At 38.7% G+C, this 16,470-nt stretch overlaps 2 protein-coding genes and 1 long non-coding RNA gene across 3 annotated transcripts; all 3 read right to left on the bottom strand.

The window, feature by feature from the left end:
- Positions 1 to 422: 422 nt before the first annotated feature.
- On the bottom strand, positions 423 to 1,490 carry LOC106811307. Its single transcript, XR_001394125.1, has 2 exons — positions 1,380 to 1,490; positions 423 to 1,031 (listed from the first exon to the last, which is right to left on the bottom strand). It is a non-coding gene; the product is annotated as an uncharacterized LOC106811307 (long non-coding RNA).
- Positions 1,491 to 2,383: 893 nt separating this feature from the next.
- LOC106811306 lies at positions 2,384 to 4,645 on the bottom strand. Its single transcript, XM_014814880.1, has 7 exons — positions 4,537 to 4,645; positions 4,239 to 4,289; positions 3,693 to 3,936; positions 3,297 to 3,487; positions 2,969 to 3,123; positions 2,672 to 2,829; positions 2,384 to 2,507 (listed from the first exon to the last, which is right to left on the bottom strand). Exons 2-7 carry the CDS (start codon positions 4,269 to 4,271, stop codon positions 2,407 to 2,409), a joined length of 882 nt encoding a protein of 293 aa, XP_014670366.1. The 5' UTR covers positions 4,272 to 4,289; positions 4,537 to 4,645; the 3' UTR covers positions 2,384 to 2,406.
- A 5,031-nt stretch (positions 4,646 to 9,676) lies between these two features.
- LOC106811311 (probable nuclear transport factor 2) lies at positions 9,677 to 16,432 on the bottom strand. The gene is made up of 4 exons (XM_014814883.1): positions 16,251 to 16,432; positions 12,343 to 12,414; positions 12,056 to 12,154; positions 9,677 to 11,520 (listed from the first exon to the last, which is right to left on the bottom strand). Exons 1-4 carry the CDS (start codon positions 16,347 to 16,349, stop codon positions 11,398 to 11,400), a joined length of 393 nt encoding a protein of 130 aa, XP_014670369.1. The 5' UTR covers positions 16,350 to 16,432; the 3' UTR covers positions 9,677 to 11,397.
- Positions 16,433 to 16,470: the final 38 nt, after the last annotated feature.

The following is a 16,470-nucleotide window of genomic DNA, read 5'->3' as shown; positions in this document are numbered from 1 at the left end:
GCATCGCTGTAAGCGCTGTAAGCATGATTACGCCATTAGCTTAGACATCAGCAAGAGAGAGAGAGAGAGAGAGAGAGAGAGAGAGAGAGAGAGAGAGAGAGAGAGAGAGATGGATGGATAAATATATCATATGGATATAGATATATATATATCAAGTGATATATATATACCGATATATGTTCGATCTTATTGCTATTTTGCCGAATCGCATATGCTGCGCGTTACCTCTCAGTTCGCCATAATTATACTGCCATTGTTCTACTGCGCGTGTGTGTGCGCACGTGCGCGCGCACGTGCCTGTGTGCTTGCGTGCACATGCGTGTGTGCATATTATACGTTACTAGGGCATTGTCTAGCAATTGTATAGTGATACAGACTTCATGAGTTGGAAAATTTATAAATACAATAAAAACACTGTAAAATACTTAAGAATACAATTTTATAATATTTACACTTAACTGGATTACGACGTTTCCATTCATGATTATAATTACATGCACTGTATATTTCCTCCCCACAGTATCCTCTAACTACTCTTTACAAATGCTCATTGGAGCGACACTAAAATGAGAAATACAACTATTAATTCACAGAATAAGACTGGGCACATAAATTGTTCATACAGTAATTAATAATTGGTTCAGTGGCTCGACGGTCCGATCTTATCATCTTTGATATCTAGCGTCTTACGTCAGTCTTAAACGAATATAGACAAAGATTACTGTTATCATGGCAATGACAATGACTGCAGCAACAACCACCCCCGCGATGGTCAAGCTCTCTTTGGACATGCAGACTTGTTGACCCATGTTGGAGTTAAATTTAACGTCTACGTTTTTGTCGGCGTTGGCCCCGGACACCGCAGAACCCGAGTGTGATTGCTTAGGCAGTTTAATAGTGACGCTGTTGTACACATCCATTCTTTCTCTGACGTCTTCAGATTCCTTGCTCTGCGTGGCGTTTCTCTCGTCATTTGTGGTTTCCATTACCTCACGTTTGTACCTGTGCACTCTATCTCCGTTGCAGCTTGGCTGTTAATAAAAATGTATAAAATTGTGACAGGTGCATAAGACCATCACATGTTATATATACTAATTCTTGATAGCACACGCACGCACGCACGCACGCACAGAATGGCTGGTCACGATCGTCAAGAGCCATCATCCTGACCGTCACCCAGCGATACACAACGTATTATTTAATATATATAGATATATATATAATATATATTATATATATATATATAGTGTGTGTGTGTGTGTGTGTGTTTTTATTTAAAACAGGGATTGGTTTAATTCGTTTGCCTTTATTTACCCAATAACGTCTTATTGTAAACTATATAACGTTTTTAAGTTATTCTAAATTGTTGTTAGACTCACCTGATAGCAATTGTGTATACCACACAACGGTAACAACTTGACATTGGACAGTTATATATCTCCGTTCGTCCGGGAACCGGAATTCCCGTAAAACGCGAGATACATGCCGTCGGCGCATGGATTCTGCTACATTGGTGTAGTAGTGTGACCTGGCGAAACAAACTCAGATGCAATCATTCAGGCGCCTGTCATTGCAGCAGAGCATCTGAGAGGATATCTCATTTGAATGACCAGTCTTCTCTGGCGGCTTCTAATATTGACAGCCGAAAACCAAATGCTGTCAATATAGAAACCAAATAAATACATGAAACCCGCTGTATAAACATTTATCGCACACAGTTAAATATGAAATCGTAGGATATTGCAGCATATAATACATATAGTTAATATATAATTATATATATAGGCCTATAGCGGCGTCTACACTATGCTAAAACCCGGGTTTACCGCATCTACACTGTTGCTAAAACGCTGGGTTTTAGAGGTGGTTTCTGTAAAAACGCGGGTTGCATAAACCGCACCGCACCGCCCAATTATTGCCGGTATCATGCTCTGCTAAAACCCGCGCATTTTGAGTCACGCAGCTGAATATGTGTAGACAGAACAATGTGATCGTGGATGACGAAAGCCCCGCTGCTTGTTAGGGCTATGTATCCACCACTTGCAGTACTAGATGGTGCTGCGATTCAGCCAGAAGGTGGGTTTCTTGTACGAGCTGGTAGAGCCGCTGCACCACACCATGCTGTGCTATGCAACGAAAACGTGCGGCGTTTACTGAAACAGCGTACGATTGCTGGTGGTGTGGGGCGTGTTCGTGTCGTTAGAATGTCAAACAGACGGCAAGCTATGCACTTCTATGAGAGCACAGGTTTTAAAAACCGCGCGGGTTTTAGTCATAGCTCGTAGAGCTGCACGACCGACAACGTCGCCGTTTCTAACATCAATGACACACGTACGCGGGTTTTAGAAAAAATCACGGCTCTTAAGTCTAATCACGGTCAGACGATGTCGGCCGACTTAAATATACTCACCCGTCGTCATTGATCAGGTCAACTGCTGTATGCTTCTCACCGTAATGGTCGTAACGATCGTAAGCGAAGCAATTGCTGACAGTCAGGTCGAAGTAATCTGAAGCAGGAATTTATTCATGCTAAATTAACAGGACTTTAAATTACATTTTCGACAAAACGGCAATAATTGCATCGAATATCTGAAGTTACTGTACGAAATTACCTACAAGCGAGTATATACTATATGTTTTAAAATAGCACTGCAAAGGAATGTATACTTACAACTGTCGTGCAGATACACGACCAGGGTAGCAGTGTCTCCCAAAGTCAACTCGCTGGTTCCGTAGTCCAGTGGATCTTTGCCCTTAACGATTTGCATCCAGCAGGAAGGCAACCCAACAGTAGCTGTCTCCAGCGTTGAAGCACGATCCTGTTGTAATCTAAATCGCAAAAAAATCACGAGTAATATAAGAAATAGCCCATTAATTTGCATATTTCTGCACCAAGTAATTAACATATTCTGTGTGTACGTGGGGTTGCAGCCCGCCCCTGGGTTGAGGCGGGAACAAGGCTACTTACGGGACTGCGAGATCGTAGTTCACGGTTCTTGCTCTCATTCCGCTGAATTCACACCTGACTGTGTAAAATTCGTCCAAGTCGACCAAAAATCCCCAGTCTTGCTTCATAATGACGATTACATTCTCAGCTCGGTGTGAAGCGTATTCTTCGTCAGACTGTAGTAAGGGAAAGACCCTAGGTTGGTTATCGCATTAACTATCAGACACGAGTGACAACATTGCAAATGTCCCTATAGGTATTAGGGTTTTATTATATTAATATAGTCGTAGTTATAGAAATGAAATTTCTTTCTGTGAATCGACATGATTCTAATTATTAATATGCGTACCATTGCTTTGTTGGTTGTTCCACAATCTTCTATCGGAATGTCAAAGTTTACGAAATTTGACCCATCTCCAGACACTCTGCATGAGCTATCGCCGTAGTGATTTCTGGTGTAGACAACTCCGTTAAACCCGTGTTCAAATGCGAGCTTAACTTTCATCTCATGGTCGTAAATGTCACAGTTGACATCAACATCTGCAATGATGTACATTTTCATTAGATCTGTACAGCCGCTTAAGCACCTTTACTTCTATATTATGGTATATACAATAGATAAATATGATTAGGCACATTCAGATACGCAGTGAAATGTATTCAAGATGTAAAATTTAACGTAAATTATATCTGTCTTCCTTCTATCTTTCACACGGGAGCTTGCCGCTAATCAGCCAATACATACCAACGAGTTTGTTATCTTCTGGTTCCTCGGGCAGCCATGGGTCATAGGTAGTTGTCTCATAATAGTGAAGATCTGGATATTCAGTTGTCTCGTAATAGTGATGATATGGCTCCTCGGTGGTAGTGTAGTAATGGAGGTATGGCTCCTCAGTGGTCGGGTAGTAATGGTGATCTGGATCCTCGGTGGTCAGGTCGTAATCGTGATATGGTTCAAGGTATTCTTCGTTTGCCCACGATAGCACTATCTATATAAGCGATACCGGAAAATAACGCATTTAATACTAGAATATATAGAATATATATAGAATATACAATTGTTCTATATTCCTGAAAATATAGCTGATTATGTACCCGATTATGCACCCGAAATGTAGCCGATTAATTCATTATTTTATAATAATTTCGATTATATAGTCGATATTAAATACACAAATAAATAAATATTTATAAATAAATAAAGATCAATGCACAACTCAAACAACGGATATTACATAAGCCATGCTTCCATTCTAATAACATGAAAACTTCAGATACGAGAAAGACTTACGATGTGCAGCAATAGGAGGATTTGTCGCGTCATAGCTTTTCCTGTTTATACCTGCACGTGTTAAAGATTGAAATAAATAATCGAAGACATAAAACGGTTGAAATCATTTAACATAACATTCTGCTTCACCGGATGGCAATAAACGCTCACATGTGCAGCATAATTATAATCGTACTTCAAATTAGAATATCTAAATTAATCCGTTATAAATCTATCAACGGTTTGTCTCTATAGAAAGTCATTCCATGCTTTTACATTACAATAAGTGAATTCGTTTAGCAGTAGGTATATATCTTACCAAGAGATGTTTTCGTGTCTTCCTGGCAGCAGCAGCGACGATGGCAGCAGACGTTAGATGATGTACTGAACTCGCGGATCTCAATACTCGTCCCCTATTCCCGTGCAACGTCTTATATAGCCCAGTTACGTTTTGGTGATGCGGAATTATGGGCATCAATTTGAACGCGCTAAATAATCAACATTCCACGCCGCAGGCAAGGTGCGGTTGCAATTAGAAAACCAGGCGCAAAACCAGTCAACGCACGCCGACTAGCATTGATAGAACAAACGCGTAGTTTACTAAAACGGCTGGAATGGGAAGCGAGCTGTAACATTTCCATCAAGACGTAGGCTAGGATGATAACGTTGTTGTTGTCGCTTCCGTGTACACAAATAGGATAGCCTGGACAGGTGTGTCGAGCAAAGATTCGACAAGTATAATTAGAAATGTTACCCAGAATGAGCCGCAGCGTCGTGGCTGACGCGGTGTATAGGGATGGATCGACGTCGCCACGTTGTTGTCGCTTGTCTGCGTTTATCGCTGAAAATCCTTACATTCGCTTATATCCGTCTTAAACTATACGTCGCCGATATGCGTGTGCTTTCCCAGCCACGTTTTCATTGCAATTCGGTCGAACAAAAATAATAAACCATGCAGCGCGGAGAAGTTATGTAACTGTGTTGTCTCGTTATTGAAGAGATACGATTGATAGACCTTCGATAACTTAACTAGCAGAGATGTTTTTACCTGGACCGGCAGCTTTCGTTGAGTTTAAAGTTACTGAAAAACACTGACTCATTCCTAAGACATGCAATTACAATTAAAATTCGATTACTAAACCTATTTTCAAAGTATTACACCTAGATAGTTTCTAATCCTAGGTTTGGCGCGTGTCTGTGGCAACTGGTCAGAGATTTTGGGTAGAATCTTTGAAGAGTCTCTGTTTATCCTATCTATGACTGTAATACTTTACAGTAACGTATCGATCTAGTTGTGTAATCTTATATGATTAGTATTATAATGTCTGAGTGCATGACGTGATAAATCGCTGCAATCTCATTGGATAACGCAGCAGGCACTATGAAGCGATAGTGCCCGCTGAGCGGGCACTATCGCTTGCGCGACGCATTGTTATTATAACGCATTGTGTTTACGTCACGAATCTCCTGCGTCTGGGCGCCAAGCAAGAGTAATTTCGAACGGCGGTTGTGTTTGTGTCGAACGTTTTGTTACATCGAATGCACCGGCAAATTAGGGAGTATAAAGAAGGTATATACGCATGAAAAGTAGATTGCATAGTCATGTGATGCACTAAAAACATTAATGCCTGTCTGTTGGGGGCACTATGCTCTCATAGTGTTGCTTTGGAAGGAATAGTGCCCTCGCTACGGTTTACCGCTTGGGCACTATTTCTTCCCTCAGCAACACTATGAGAGCATAGTGCCCCCAACAGCAGGCATTAATATATAAATAATGAATATAAATAACCTTTTGAATAAATTTAATAAACAATAGAGGACAACGCACATTGTATATTCAGTTTGCGCTTATATCATACAAAAGCGGGCAGACCGCAAGTCTGCCCTGTTTTCTCTATGCCTCGGCATATGGCTCGAGCTATCTTTACGCATACAGAAGAAACATACTTATCGGTATTTTTTATATGAAATCGATTCAATAATAATATTAATAATAACAACAATAATAATAATAATAATAATTATTATTATTATTATTATTATTGTTATTATTATTATTATTATATGATGATGATATGATGATGATTATTAGTAATAAATAAATTACATGTAAATTTATATTATGCATGCTAAATTTATTATATCATCAGACAACGTAAAATTGGAATTGATGGTATTTATAATCACAATTTTCGAACACTAGTAGTCAATATTTTATAAATATACAAAATCTAGTGGAGAATAATAAAAAATCCCTCATTTAAAATTGTCATATAAAATATATCTACACAGTATCACACTATATATAAATTATTGTCCCTATCACGTTAAACATTTGAAAATTAAATTCCAGACCCTAAATATACCATAATAATAATAACATTTAAGTTATAGTTAAACATGAAACATTACGTAAAGAACCTTATACAAAAAAGTACCAATCATGCAGATCAAAAAGGCAAGAACATTTATTTGGTTAAAAAATAAAAAAATACTATTAGCATAGCAAGATTATTTTCAGCCTTTGGGGTTTTGTATTTTCCTTATTTGTTTAGTTCTCCACATGTAAGGGACATGGGTATTATAGTAAACTGTTCTGTACGAGGCATGTTCGCCAGCCGGAGTCTGTTGAAATCACGTGTTACACGATTTGTCATGTTGATTGCTTTCGGCGGTCTTTAATCAGTATAAGGCGTTGCTTCTTTAGAATTTCCATACGGTGTAGCATAACGTTCAATCTGTGTATGCACATCCAGGATGAGCAAAACAACTGTTACTATATTGAAATCCCCCATTTATCTAAAGAGCGCATACTCGTGTCTCTTCCAATGACTCAATTTAGTAATGTTAAGGTGACAAGTCTTCCAACGTTATTTTATAATTATAGTATATATGGTAAGATTTATGTTATATGTAAGTAAGCCCTATAAGTATGTCAAAAGAAATGTGATGTTGTGGAAATTATAGAAGACTTGTAAACGCGGGTAGTTCGCTATAAAAATGTTTATATGTGCCGTAGCCAATGGCACTGGTTCAATACATGCATAACAACAGGTTTGAATATAGATTTACTCAGAATATGCCGCAGCGTCGTGGCTGACGCGGTGTGTGGGAATGGACATCGCCAACGTTGTTGTCGCTTGTCTGCGTTTATCGCTGACAATCCTTGTCGCCGCCCATACTCGTCTTAATTGACATTGTCTTTGCAAAGACTGTCGCTAGCCTCGTTTTTATTGCAATTCGTCAGAAAACGAGAAATGGATTGGCACTGAATGTACTAGCAAATGTATTAGCAGAATTACCACCATGCCGCGGGTTCATGCATTCCATCATTGAGCGTATGAACCAATGGGTTTGATAACTCTCAGATAATTACTAGTTAGGATTGTAATTATACACTGCCGTCGTTTTTTCAATACCAATAATGACGTCTTCCAATTTACTATAATAATTATGCTATTGCTTACCACGGTTTGCCTCACGTCTCAGCAATTTATATGGCGATTATAATTACTTGCTCGTGTACTTCACACATCAGTATGTATTACGTCTGTGGGTGCACGCGTGCATGTACACACAAATGCGCGGGCACGTACACATACACACGCGCGCGCGTACACAAACACACACGCGCGCGCGTGCACGTACACACATGCACGCGCGCGGGCGCGTACACGCACATAGAAATAACATACATATGGGCAGCTACAAAGACGTAACATAAAAATAACATGTCATATAATTTAACTGTGAGATTTCACGATCTGCTCTTCCTCAGGCTGCAACAATAGCAGAAACCTCGGCGTCCACAACGGAGCGCACTAAAGGTGGTGAACAACAGTAGAGGGCGTCCATAGGCAGCAGGCCTGAATAAGCATCGAACAGAAATTAATTAAAAACACTCGCACTGTTACTTCGCTTACACAACATACACTTTATTCATGTTAAATAACTACAGATTCATGCTCTATGCTCCGCTCAAAACTTTTGCCAGCTCTATGATGCGAATTTCTGCAAAGTTGTCTGAACACATTGAAACACAAAAATGCCCAACCGGTCGCTGTGGCTACGCCACCTGACGGAATGTCACGAATACACAACAAGACCAATTTTACTTCTAATGCTTTCTAGACGTCCACGAGGCATCTAACTTGCGTGCATAATGATGCAAATTATTGCACTCTAATGCCGAATTTCGGCGGGAAAAAATGCCAAAAAAGGCCTTTAGAGACGAAATAGTGCACAACGGTGAACAATTTGCGGAGGCTTACTGTTGTATGCCTCCTAAAGGCAGGTATTCACTAACAAGGGCAATTGCGCGCACGTAGGCGTCCTACACGTCAATGTAAATATGATGTAACTGATGTTTTGGTAACGTAGCATGAAGTGTGTTAGTTTCGTTAAGAGCTCTTTGGTTTCGTGTACGGTGCGTACGTGCAATTGTTTTGAGTTTAGAGTATACGATCCGCTGCGTGCGCCGACGTTTTTTCATCTGTCCTGTAATCTCACGAAGAGAAGTCTCGTATATCTGAGGTATCGGAAGCTCACAATTATATGGGACCTTACTTAAATGTCATATATATATATTCCAATACATATATCCATGTGTGTTGTGTGTGTGTGTGTGTGTGTGGTGTGTGTGTGTGATGTGTGTGTGGTGTGTGTGTGTGTGTGTGTGTTGTGTAGTGTGTGTATGTGTTTGTTGTGTGTTGTGTGGTGTGTGTGGGTGGTGGTGTGTGTGTGTGTTAGTGTGTGTGTGTGTGTGTGTGTGTGTGTGTGTGTGTGTGTATGTGTGTGTGTGTATTTATTGTGTGTGCGTGTGCATGTGCGCGCGCGCGTGTGTGTGTGTGTTGGGGGGGGGGGGTGCATGTGTTTGTGCCGCGCGTGTGTCCGCGTAGATAGATATATTCATGATAACATCATATGTGTAAAGTAGATATGCACATATTACTTGTCTAGAGATTCAAACCACGGTCGTAAATACATGCGCGGATACCAGTAAAGTGGTTACAACCACGTCTATACGGTATAGTTTAAAAATAATACACACACTCCACTTCATACTCAATATGGTGGGGGCAGATATGTGAAAGAATTGTTTTGTGGTAATAGCACCAAAATTGGCGTATATGATATTAAGGATATACTAAAGGATTTCAGATATAGTGTCAAGTTGAATTTTTTCAGTAGTGTTTTTTGATTGGCAAAAATCTTATGGTGTAATCATTTCAGTGAAAATGCATATTTTAAGATAGGGCACAGGTTAATGCTAATATTCGGCTCCGATTCTCTTTATATATTTAGTTATTACGTGAAGCTCATTTAATCGCTAAAATCACTACACTGTTTTGTCGGGAACAATAGACAAGAACAAAAACTTCATTGTATATTTCATAAATTATCACAATATCGCATGTTCTCAGCATGTGCTTCGACCGCCATTACAGTTATATACCATATCATGTAAGCCAGCGCTGTTTATTCAGGACGTATAATACATAATATTTTACTAGGAAAAACAACAATTTTATTCAAAGCGTTTTGTGTCAAACACTGTAAAACTCGATCCTTTCTACACGTAAACATTTTATGCGCATATTGCAATTATACCAAATTTCTAGCACATGCCAGAACCATTCAACTACCAGGTACATACACTTGCTTGTAGTGCTTCTAATATTAATACAAAAATGCAGCACTTTGATAGTAACCTGACAGTTTTGGATCCATTTATTAACTAGTTCATAGACTAAACAACCTGTTAGAGTTGCATCTCAGAACTAGCATTAGCAAGTAACATATGGAGCATGTTTGCACATTAGCTGTGAGCATGAAGATATAACTACATGTTACGACTGTGCAGGTTCTTTTTTTAATAATCGCCTTAATCAATAGGAAACCTTCACCTTTGACTTTTTACAGCAGCATGAAATAGGGAATATTCAACTAAAATAATTCAATATATGAACATAACCAGGCAACGTTTAAAGGCATGATAGTTTATGCCTGCTGGAATACCTTTACTACGGTTTGCTAATAAAAGCTACCACAATGAAAACATCATGCAAATAAAAATCCGTAATCGATACTAATTTTTTTGATAGAAATGTACAGATAAGAATTTTTAATTAACATCATGTGAATGCCATAATTTACTTTGAATACAAAATCACACATATTGTCAAAAGGACCATTTTCCTGCCAGTGATGACGCATTAAAGTGAGTAAGTGGTAAAACCTTTTATGCTAGAGCCCGCATTCATAAATTAGACCGAATTATCGTTAATGGTTACATTATCATAAACTGCTGGTGAAAATACAGACATAAATTGATGCAAGATCTATTTCATCATGAGCATCATATTATAACACATGTAACTTTGTAAATTGCAAACACATCGTAGAAAAAGAGTACTTGCCTTTCTGTGTGAAACCAATAGAACAATGAATGTGCTAGATAAATATAGCATTACCAGTGTATAGAATATTCGCTGTATGTCAATGTATCCAAAAGCAAAAATTTCATACTACTATGCAGAAAAAAACATGGCCCAAAAAAATGATAAATTTCTCAAGTTTCATCTAGCAACAAATACCGTCACCATGTTGAAGTTGAAAGCAGACAGACTATAGCAAGGAGTGAAACCACACAGCATATCCACATGTAACTATTGCTATATATAGCCAATCTACTCACCTGAACATATTTTGACAGACATAACACATTTTCCTAATAATTACAGTATAAAATCATACAATAAAGATGAAGAACGTGTGCAGGATTTAAATACCACGTTTACTCCTTCATTGCAGTATAACCAGGGAGTATGCTTTTTTAAATAACGTTATCTAGCTTATAAACGTGTGATTGGTAAAGATATGCAATAATTATCATCAAGATGAATACTCGGAGAAATTTCGGAAAAAGTAGGTGGGGGGGAAGGGTTATCATGCAGTAATACTTTCAACACACTCATGACTCTGCCGAAGCAGCTAGAGCCGTTCTTGGGAGAGCTGGGCAGGCTTTGCTTCTGCAGCGCTGTCCGGCGCGTCTTCTTCCTCTATACACACAAACAACACCTGAAGATGTTAATGAAGAGCCTCACATGTTCGTAAGTTCCTCGCCGTTTCCAGTTCCAGAGGTCGCAAGGTCAAGTTTGCAAGTAGTGTCTACGAGTGTTTACGAAGGAACGTTGTGTATCGATAGCCTGAAGAATTCATTAGCTATGTAGAAACTGGTTCCATTGACCGTCGGCTTCAGAAAGAACACTTGTGAAAAGCCGTGGGGATGATCAGTGTCCGTCTGGCAAAAATTAACAGTAATCAAGAATAGGGATGAGCACGTCCACCTATAAATACGGCATTGATAAATCTGCTGGCTGGATACATAAAGAGTGTCTATGGGATGCATTTTAGCAGTCTGTGCTACCTGCTTGCGTCCTTATGTGATTCATACTCACATGTACATCTTAGTCTTTTGCATATTTACTATCGCAATGCATCAATAAATTATCAAAGCACGTCTGTTTAAAATGGTCATTTTCATTCATAATTGTGCCTGTATCATATTTTTAGCAAAAAGGTTTTTTATAAGCAAACATTTCCAATTATATAGTGGAAGACATTAGGGAAATGAGGTTCACATTATGAAATGCTTGTTGTTATGCATCTTTTAACACTGCATCCCATTTTTAACTTAGCAGATTGTTGTATAAGTTTATATTTTTTATGAAACAATCTTATAGGTGAGGAACTGTACTTAAGGAGTAGTCTGTGTGTGTGTGTGTATGTGCGTGCATGCGTAAGTACGTCTGTGGAAGCATGTATGTAATACATACCTTAAGCTGTCCAACCACTAATACAGAAACACCACCATCATATGTTGGCTGACAGTCAATTGTAGTCAAACTATGCACAATACTTTGAAATGGTAAATTCTAAAAAGAAAGAAGATATATACTATTAAAATTCATCATTATCATACTGATAACACCATGCACAATCATGAGCTTGTACATACATGTGTATGTGTATGGTAGCATAACCTGATGACCACATCATAGTGGTTAATTACTAGTTTGCAGTACACTACAAGAGTGACAAATTCTGCCACAGTTATACTCACTGTTATTTTTTCCAAGATTGCTGTTGTTCCTTGCATTTGAGCACCTTCAAATGTCATCATAGAATCTGCAGTCTGGAAGATCAAATCAGTTATTAGTAGATCAAACACATACTGGTGACTATTGAAAATGCTATAGCAAACCATTAGACAAAAATGTACATTAAAAACCATCAAAATTATGGTTCGATATTAAAGGCAGCAAGCAGCAGTTTTGATGCACACAATGGTCAGTTTGATGCACAATAACCACAACGTTCTACATTAAAAATGGCAGCTTGAAAACTTTTTAGTTTTTATGTGAAAATGACGGGTGATACTCCATTAGGAGTGTTCCCAACTTTAATGTCATTAATGGTCATTATAATAACATATATATATATGGTCATGGTCATATATTAGTTTGTGGTTTAATGTCATTTAGGTTAGGGTTAGGGTTAGGGTTAGGGTTAAGATTATCAATCATTAATCATTAATCATTAATGATATCAAAGTTGGGAACACTCCTAATGGAGCGTTAGCCAAAATGACTACAATAAGGGAATTATTTGCAGTTTGAAACAGCATCGCTACTCAAAAGCAAACTACAAATCGCAGTTTGAAACACATATTTAAATACATCAACCTTTTATCTAACTTGGTGGAAAATTTTACCATCACATTTATCTGCAAGTCAGTGAATTATTCCTGCGTGGTATAGTGTGGTTCATGGTGACCATGCAATGTATGTATGTGACAGATCAGATCAATTTCTTTGACTTACAAGGGATTGCAACTATATTCCCATGCATAATGCACTCACCCAGAGATTTAAATGGTTTTCATCTTATGCTAATTGTCACATGAACTGTGACAACAGTTCCAAACTTCCATTTTCAACAAGCATATATACAGCCCTGTGGCAAAGAATGGGCTGAACATTGCAGCTAACATATTTATGTAGTCCTAGTAAACAGCCACATTATGAACCCATATTTCAATGAATAGCAGTGCCTGAGTGATTCACACATATATGCATGTATGTGTATTAATCTTCTGAATACTTAATCCCAGAACAGTTAAGCTTATGCAAAAGATAATCTGTTATAAGTTCATGATCATGGGCCCGTTATCAGAAACAAAATTAGTCTTAACATTAGTCTTAACATTAACTTTTTCTCTTAGACCGTCGACAGAAACACTGCGAAGTTACCTGAATGAAAAATTGTAGCAGATTTCCTGATAACAATACGAAACAAAGTGCTGTCGACGGTCTACGAGAAAATGTTATTGTTAAGACTAATGTTAAGACTAATTTTGTTTCTGACAACGGGCTCCTGGTTCTTCAAGTAACATTACTGCATGCTTTTAAAATGCAATACAACTCCTACAATGACGGTTGCAGCACAATTTTTGCGGCGCCAGCAAAATCACACAATTTCATCAACACACAGCAGATCAAAGCATTTTATAGTTATTAATTTAATAGAAGAAAACTCCAATAGTAGTAGTACCTAATATTTCACTATTAGGTTTAGATGTAATTTGTGTGTATTTATGCTAAACAGAAAATCTTTGCAATAAATAGTGGTTACTTAAAAATAGCATTAGTTTTATGATCCGCTTCAGGGTTCTCCAAGCTTTTTCATGATAGCATGGGGGTGCTGCTCAGTGCTAGGGGGTTCCGGGGGCATGCCCCACAGAAAATGTTTGAATTGTAGAAGCTCTGAGATGCAATCTGGGACACTCTGTGTGTAAATTTGAAGCACTCCATGTGGGGTGAAAATGCTTGTTTTGAATGGGCAAAGCCTTTGGAAAATTCAAAATAATAATGGAATAAAAATACCAAAATGTAGGGGTGAACTTGCTGGTTTGCTGGTTCCAAATCGAGCTCACTTCTCATAAATCAGAAAACCTGACATATACCTGTGTTGGAAATAGCAGCTGGTCCCATAGTCCCTGACTGGTAACTTTTCAGCAGGGCTGGCTACTTTTGGAGCTGGACTGGCTAATTTTCACGAAAATTACTGTACAGCTTATATTGCGGATTTAGAAATCTTTGGCAAGTGTACCAGTCTACTCTACCTCGTGTTAGACTGGGTTACCTGCCCTGTAATAATGCTGTTGGAAATTAATTCACGATTTAATTTACGATTAAGATTTCTTGATGAGCTAAAAAACACTCGGATTTGAAGTATGAAAATGAACATTATTGTTCCAGCTAGCCTACACCAGTTGGTTGGGATTGATTGTCAGTTCAGATGCAAAATATTGAAAGCAAAAGGTTATACACCATAGATTAATTGGGTACTATAACATGCGTATATAAGATAGCCGAGTTGGTTTAGAGTTAGTGTTAGGGTTAGGTTAGGGTTGGGTTAGGGTTAGGGTTAGGGATAGGATGACTGTTTGTACTTGTATGTGGGTCTGCCGTACCCATAGCCTCAAGACATTAAGATACGGCTGCCGTACCCGTAGCCTCTGCGTATAAACAACGTGTATTAATTGTTTAAACTTCTTGTGTATACATCAGCATGGTGGCTATGATATTTAGAGTGGCGGGTGCATTTTAGGATGGCGGGGCTCGACGATAGCCTGGCGAGCCGCCAGGCTATAAGTGCTCTTGGAGAACCCTGAGCTCCTTGTCTAAAACATGCAAATTAAAAATTTAATTGCACAACTTTACAGCACAGCTGTATGGTGTCATAACTGGCTCATTATTGTTGATTTGAAATGCTTAAAAACAACAGTGGATGTCTGATACTATGGATTATCCAAGAAGTATGATACCATACTGGAATTTGAGGGACTAATGATCGTCAAAGGACTTGATAGTTGACATTGCAAACAAACATTTCTGTTGACCTATGATGCAATTTTCTGTAATTCCTTGGTTTCAGTTAATATATCAGTTTACAGATTTGACGGTGTTTTAAAGACATGATAACAGGCATTCAGGGTGCGAAATTAACGAGAGTCCGGAGTCAAATACTCCCCGATTTATTGTCGGACTCCCTGATTTTAAATAATATTATGCAGGAGTCCGTGTGACTCCCTGAAAATTCTGCCATTCTAACTAGTTCGTTCCAGAGCACGGCCTCGCGGAATTACCGTATTTTTTCAGTAAAAGTCCAAAGAAAATTTGGCACATGTGCAACCGCATGAATCTTAAAAATAAGCACATGCGTTATTGTTAATATCTTTAATTTTGAACTTCAGACTGCGGACTCCCTCATTTTGCTGCGGACTCCCTCTTTTTGAGGGTAGGGAGTCCGTTGGACTCCCGTGTTCAAAAGTTAATTTCTACTCCTGGGCATGAAATGAAGATTGCTGTTAAATGTCAGATTGCATCCTTACTAAAAACCAGCATACGGTGAAACAATGCCTATCAAGGCGACAAGGCATCTGATGCCAGTTTCATGAGTTTGTGATGATGCCAGCTTCTATTTTGTTGTGTTCAAAGTAAAAACAAAAATACATCTGATCGTACTACTTCAAGTACTTGTGGCATGTGTCGACTGGTGTGATGTGTTGCAATGAAATCAGCCTCATGGGTTCAAGGATAGAGATGATGTCCAGTATGGTGATTGGATAGGATGATGTTAGTTGATAAGATAGGACTGGACATCTTCTCTATCCATGAGCCGCATCATGTAACGTGACTCGTGAGTGGGTGTAACTGCAAAATGAAAATGAACCATACAATCCCTGTGCGCATTGTTAATGACACGTTCTACAGAAAAATAAAGGATCGCATTGTAGCTCTATTTAACAGGGTAACTTCGCTAGGTAGACAGTGTTTTTGAGTGTTTAGCAGAACTACTCGGTACTCAACTCGCAGTAATGGCGCTACTGTACATACTGTACAGTGTGAGTGTACTGCAGCAGTACCTACGTTAGTCTTCTCTCACATACAGTACAAGGATACTTACGTATAGACCGGCAAGCTGAGGACGTGTGGCCACATTGTCGAACAGTGTGTAAAACTGTTGGACAAATGCATTGCCTATTTCGTTAAATTTCGGATTCATGTCTGAAATTAGCCTTACTTTTTTCAAATAAATACACACTATTCTAAAAGTACACACCGCCAAGCGGCTTAGTCTCGCCCTCTGTGTCCACTTCGAGAAATTATTTTCGGCAAATTAATTT

Source organism: Priapulus caudatus, unplaced genomic scaffold (assembly GCF_000485595.1).
Source record: "Priapulus caudatus unplaced genomic scaffold, Priapulus_caudatus-5.0.1 Scaffold526, whole genome shotgun sequence".
NCBI lineage: Eukaryota > Metazoa > Priapulida > Priapulimorpha > Priapulimorphida > Priapulidae > Priapulus > Priapulus caudatus.
This window is presented reverse-complemented; position numbering and strand designations above follow the sequence as displayed.

Bases quoted from the DNA above. Each gene is read 5' to 3' on its own strand.
- LOC106811311 (XM_014814883.1), bottom strand. From the start codon at position 16,349: ATGAATCCGAAATTTAACGAAATAGGCAATGCATTTGTCCAACAGTTT. The intron at 12,155-12,342 runs GTGAGTATAACT...CTTTCTTTTTAG, and splicing joins CAATCTTGGAAAAAATAACA to AATTTACCATTTCAAAGTAT. The intron at 11,521-12,055 runs GTATGTATTACA...AATTTTTGCCAG, and splicing joins TAGTGGTTGGACAGCTTAAG to ACGGACACTGATCATCCCCA.
- LOC106811306 (XM_014814880.1), bottom strand. From the start codon at position 4,271: ATGACGCGACAAATCCTCCTATTGCTGCACATC. The intron at 3,124-3,296 runs GTACGCATATTA...CCCTTACTACAG, and splicing joins GAACAACCAACAAAGCAATG to TCTGACGAAGAATACGCTTC. The intron at 2,508-2,671 runs GTAAGTATACAT...TTCCTGCTTCAG, and splicing joins CGTGTATCTGCACGACAGTT to ATTACTTCGACCTGACTGTC.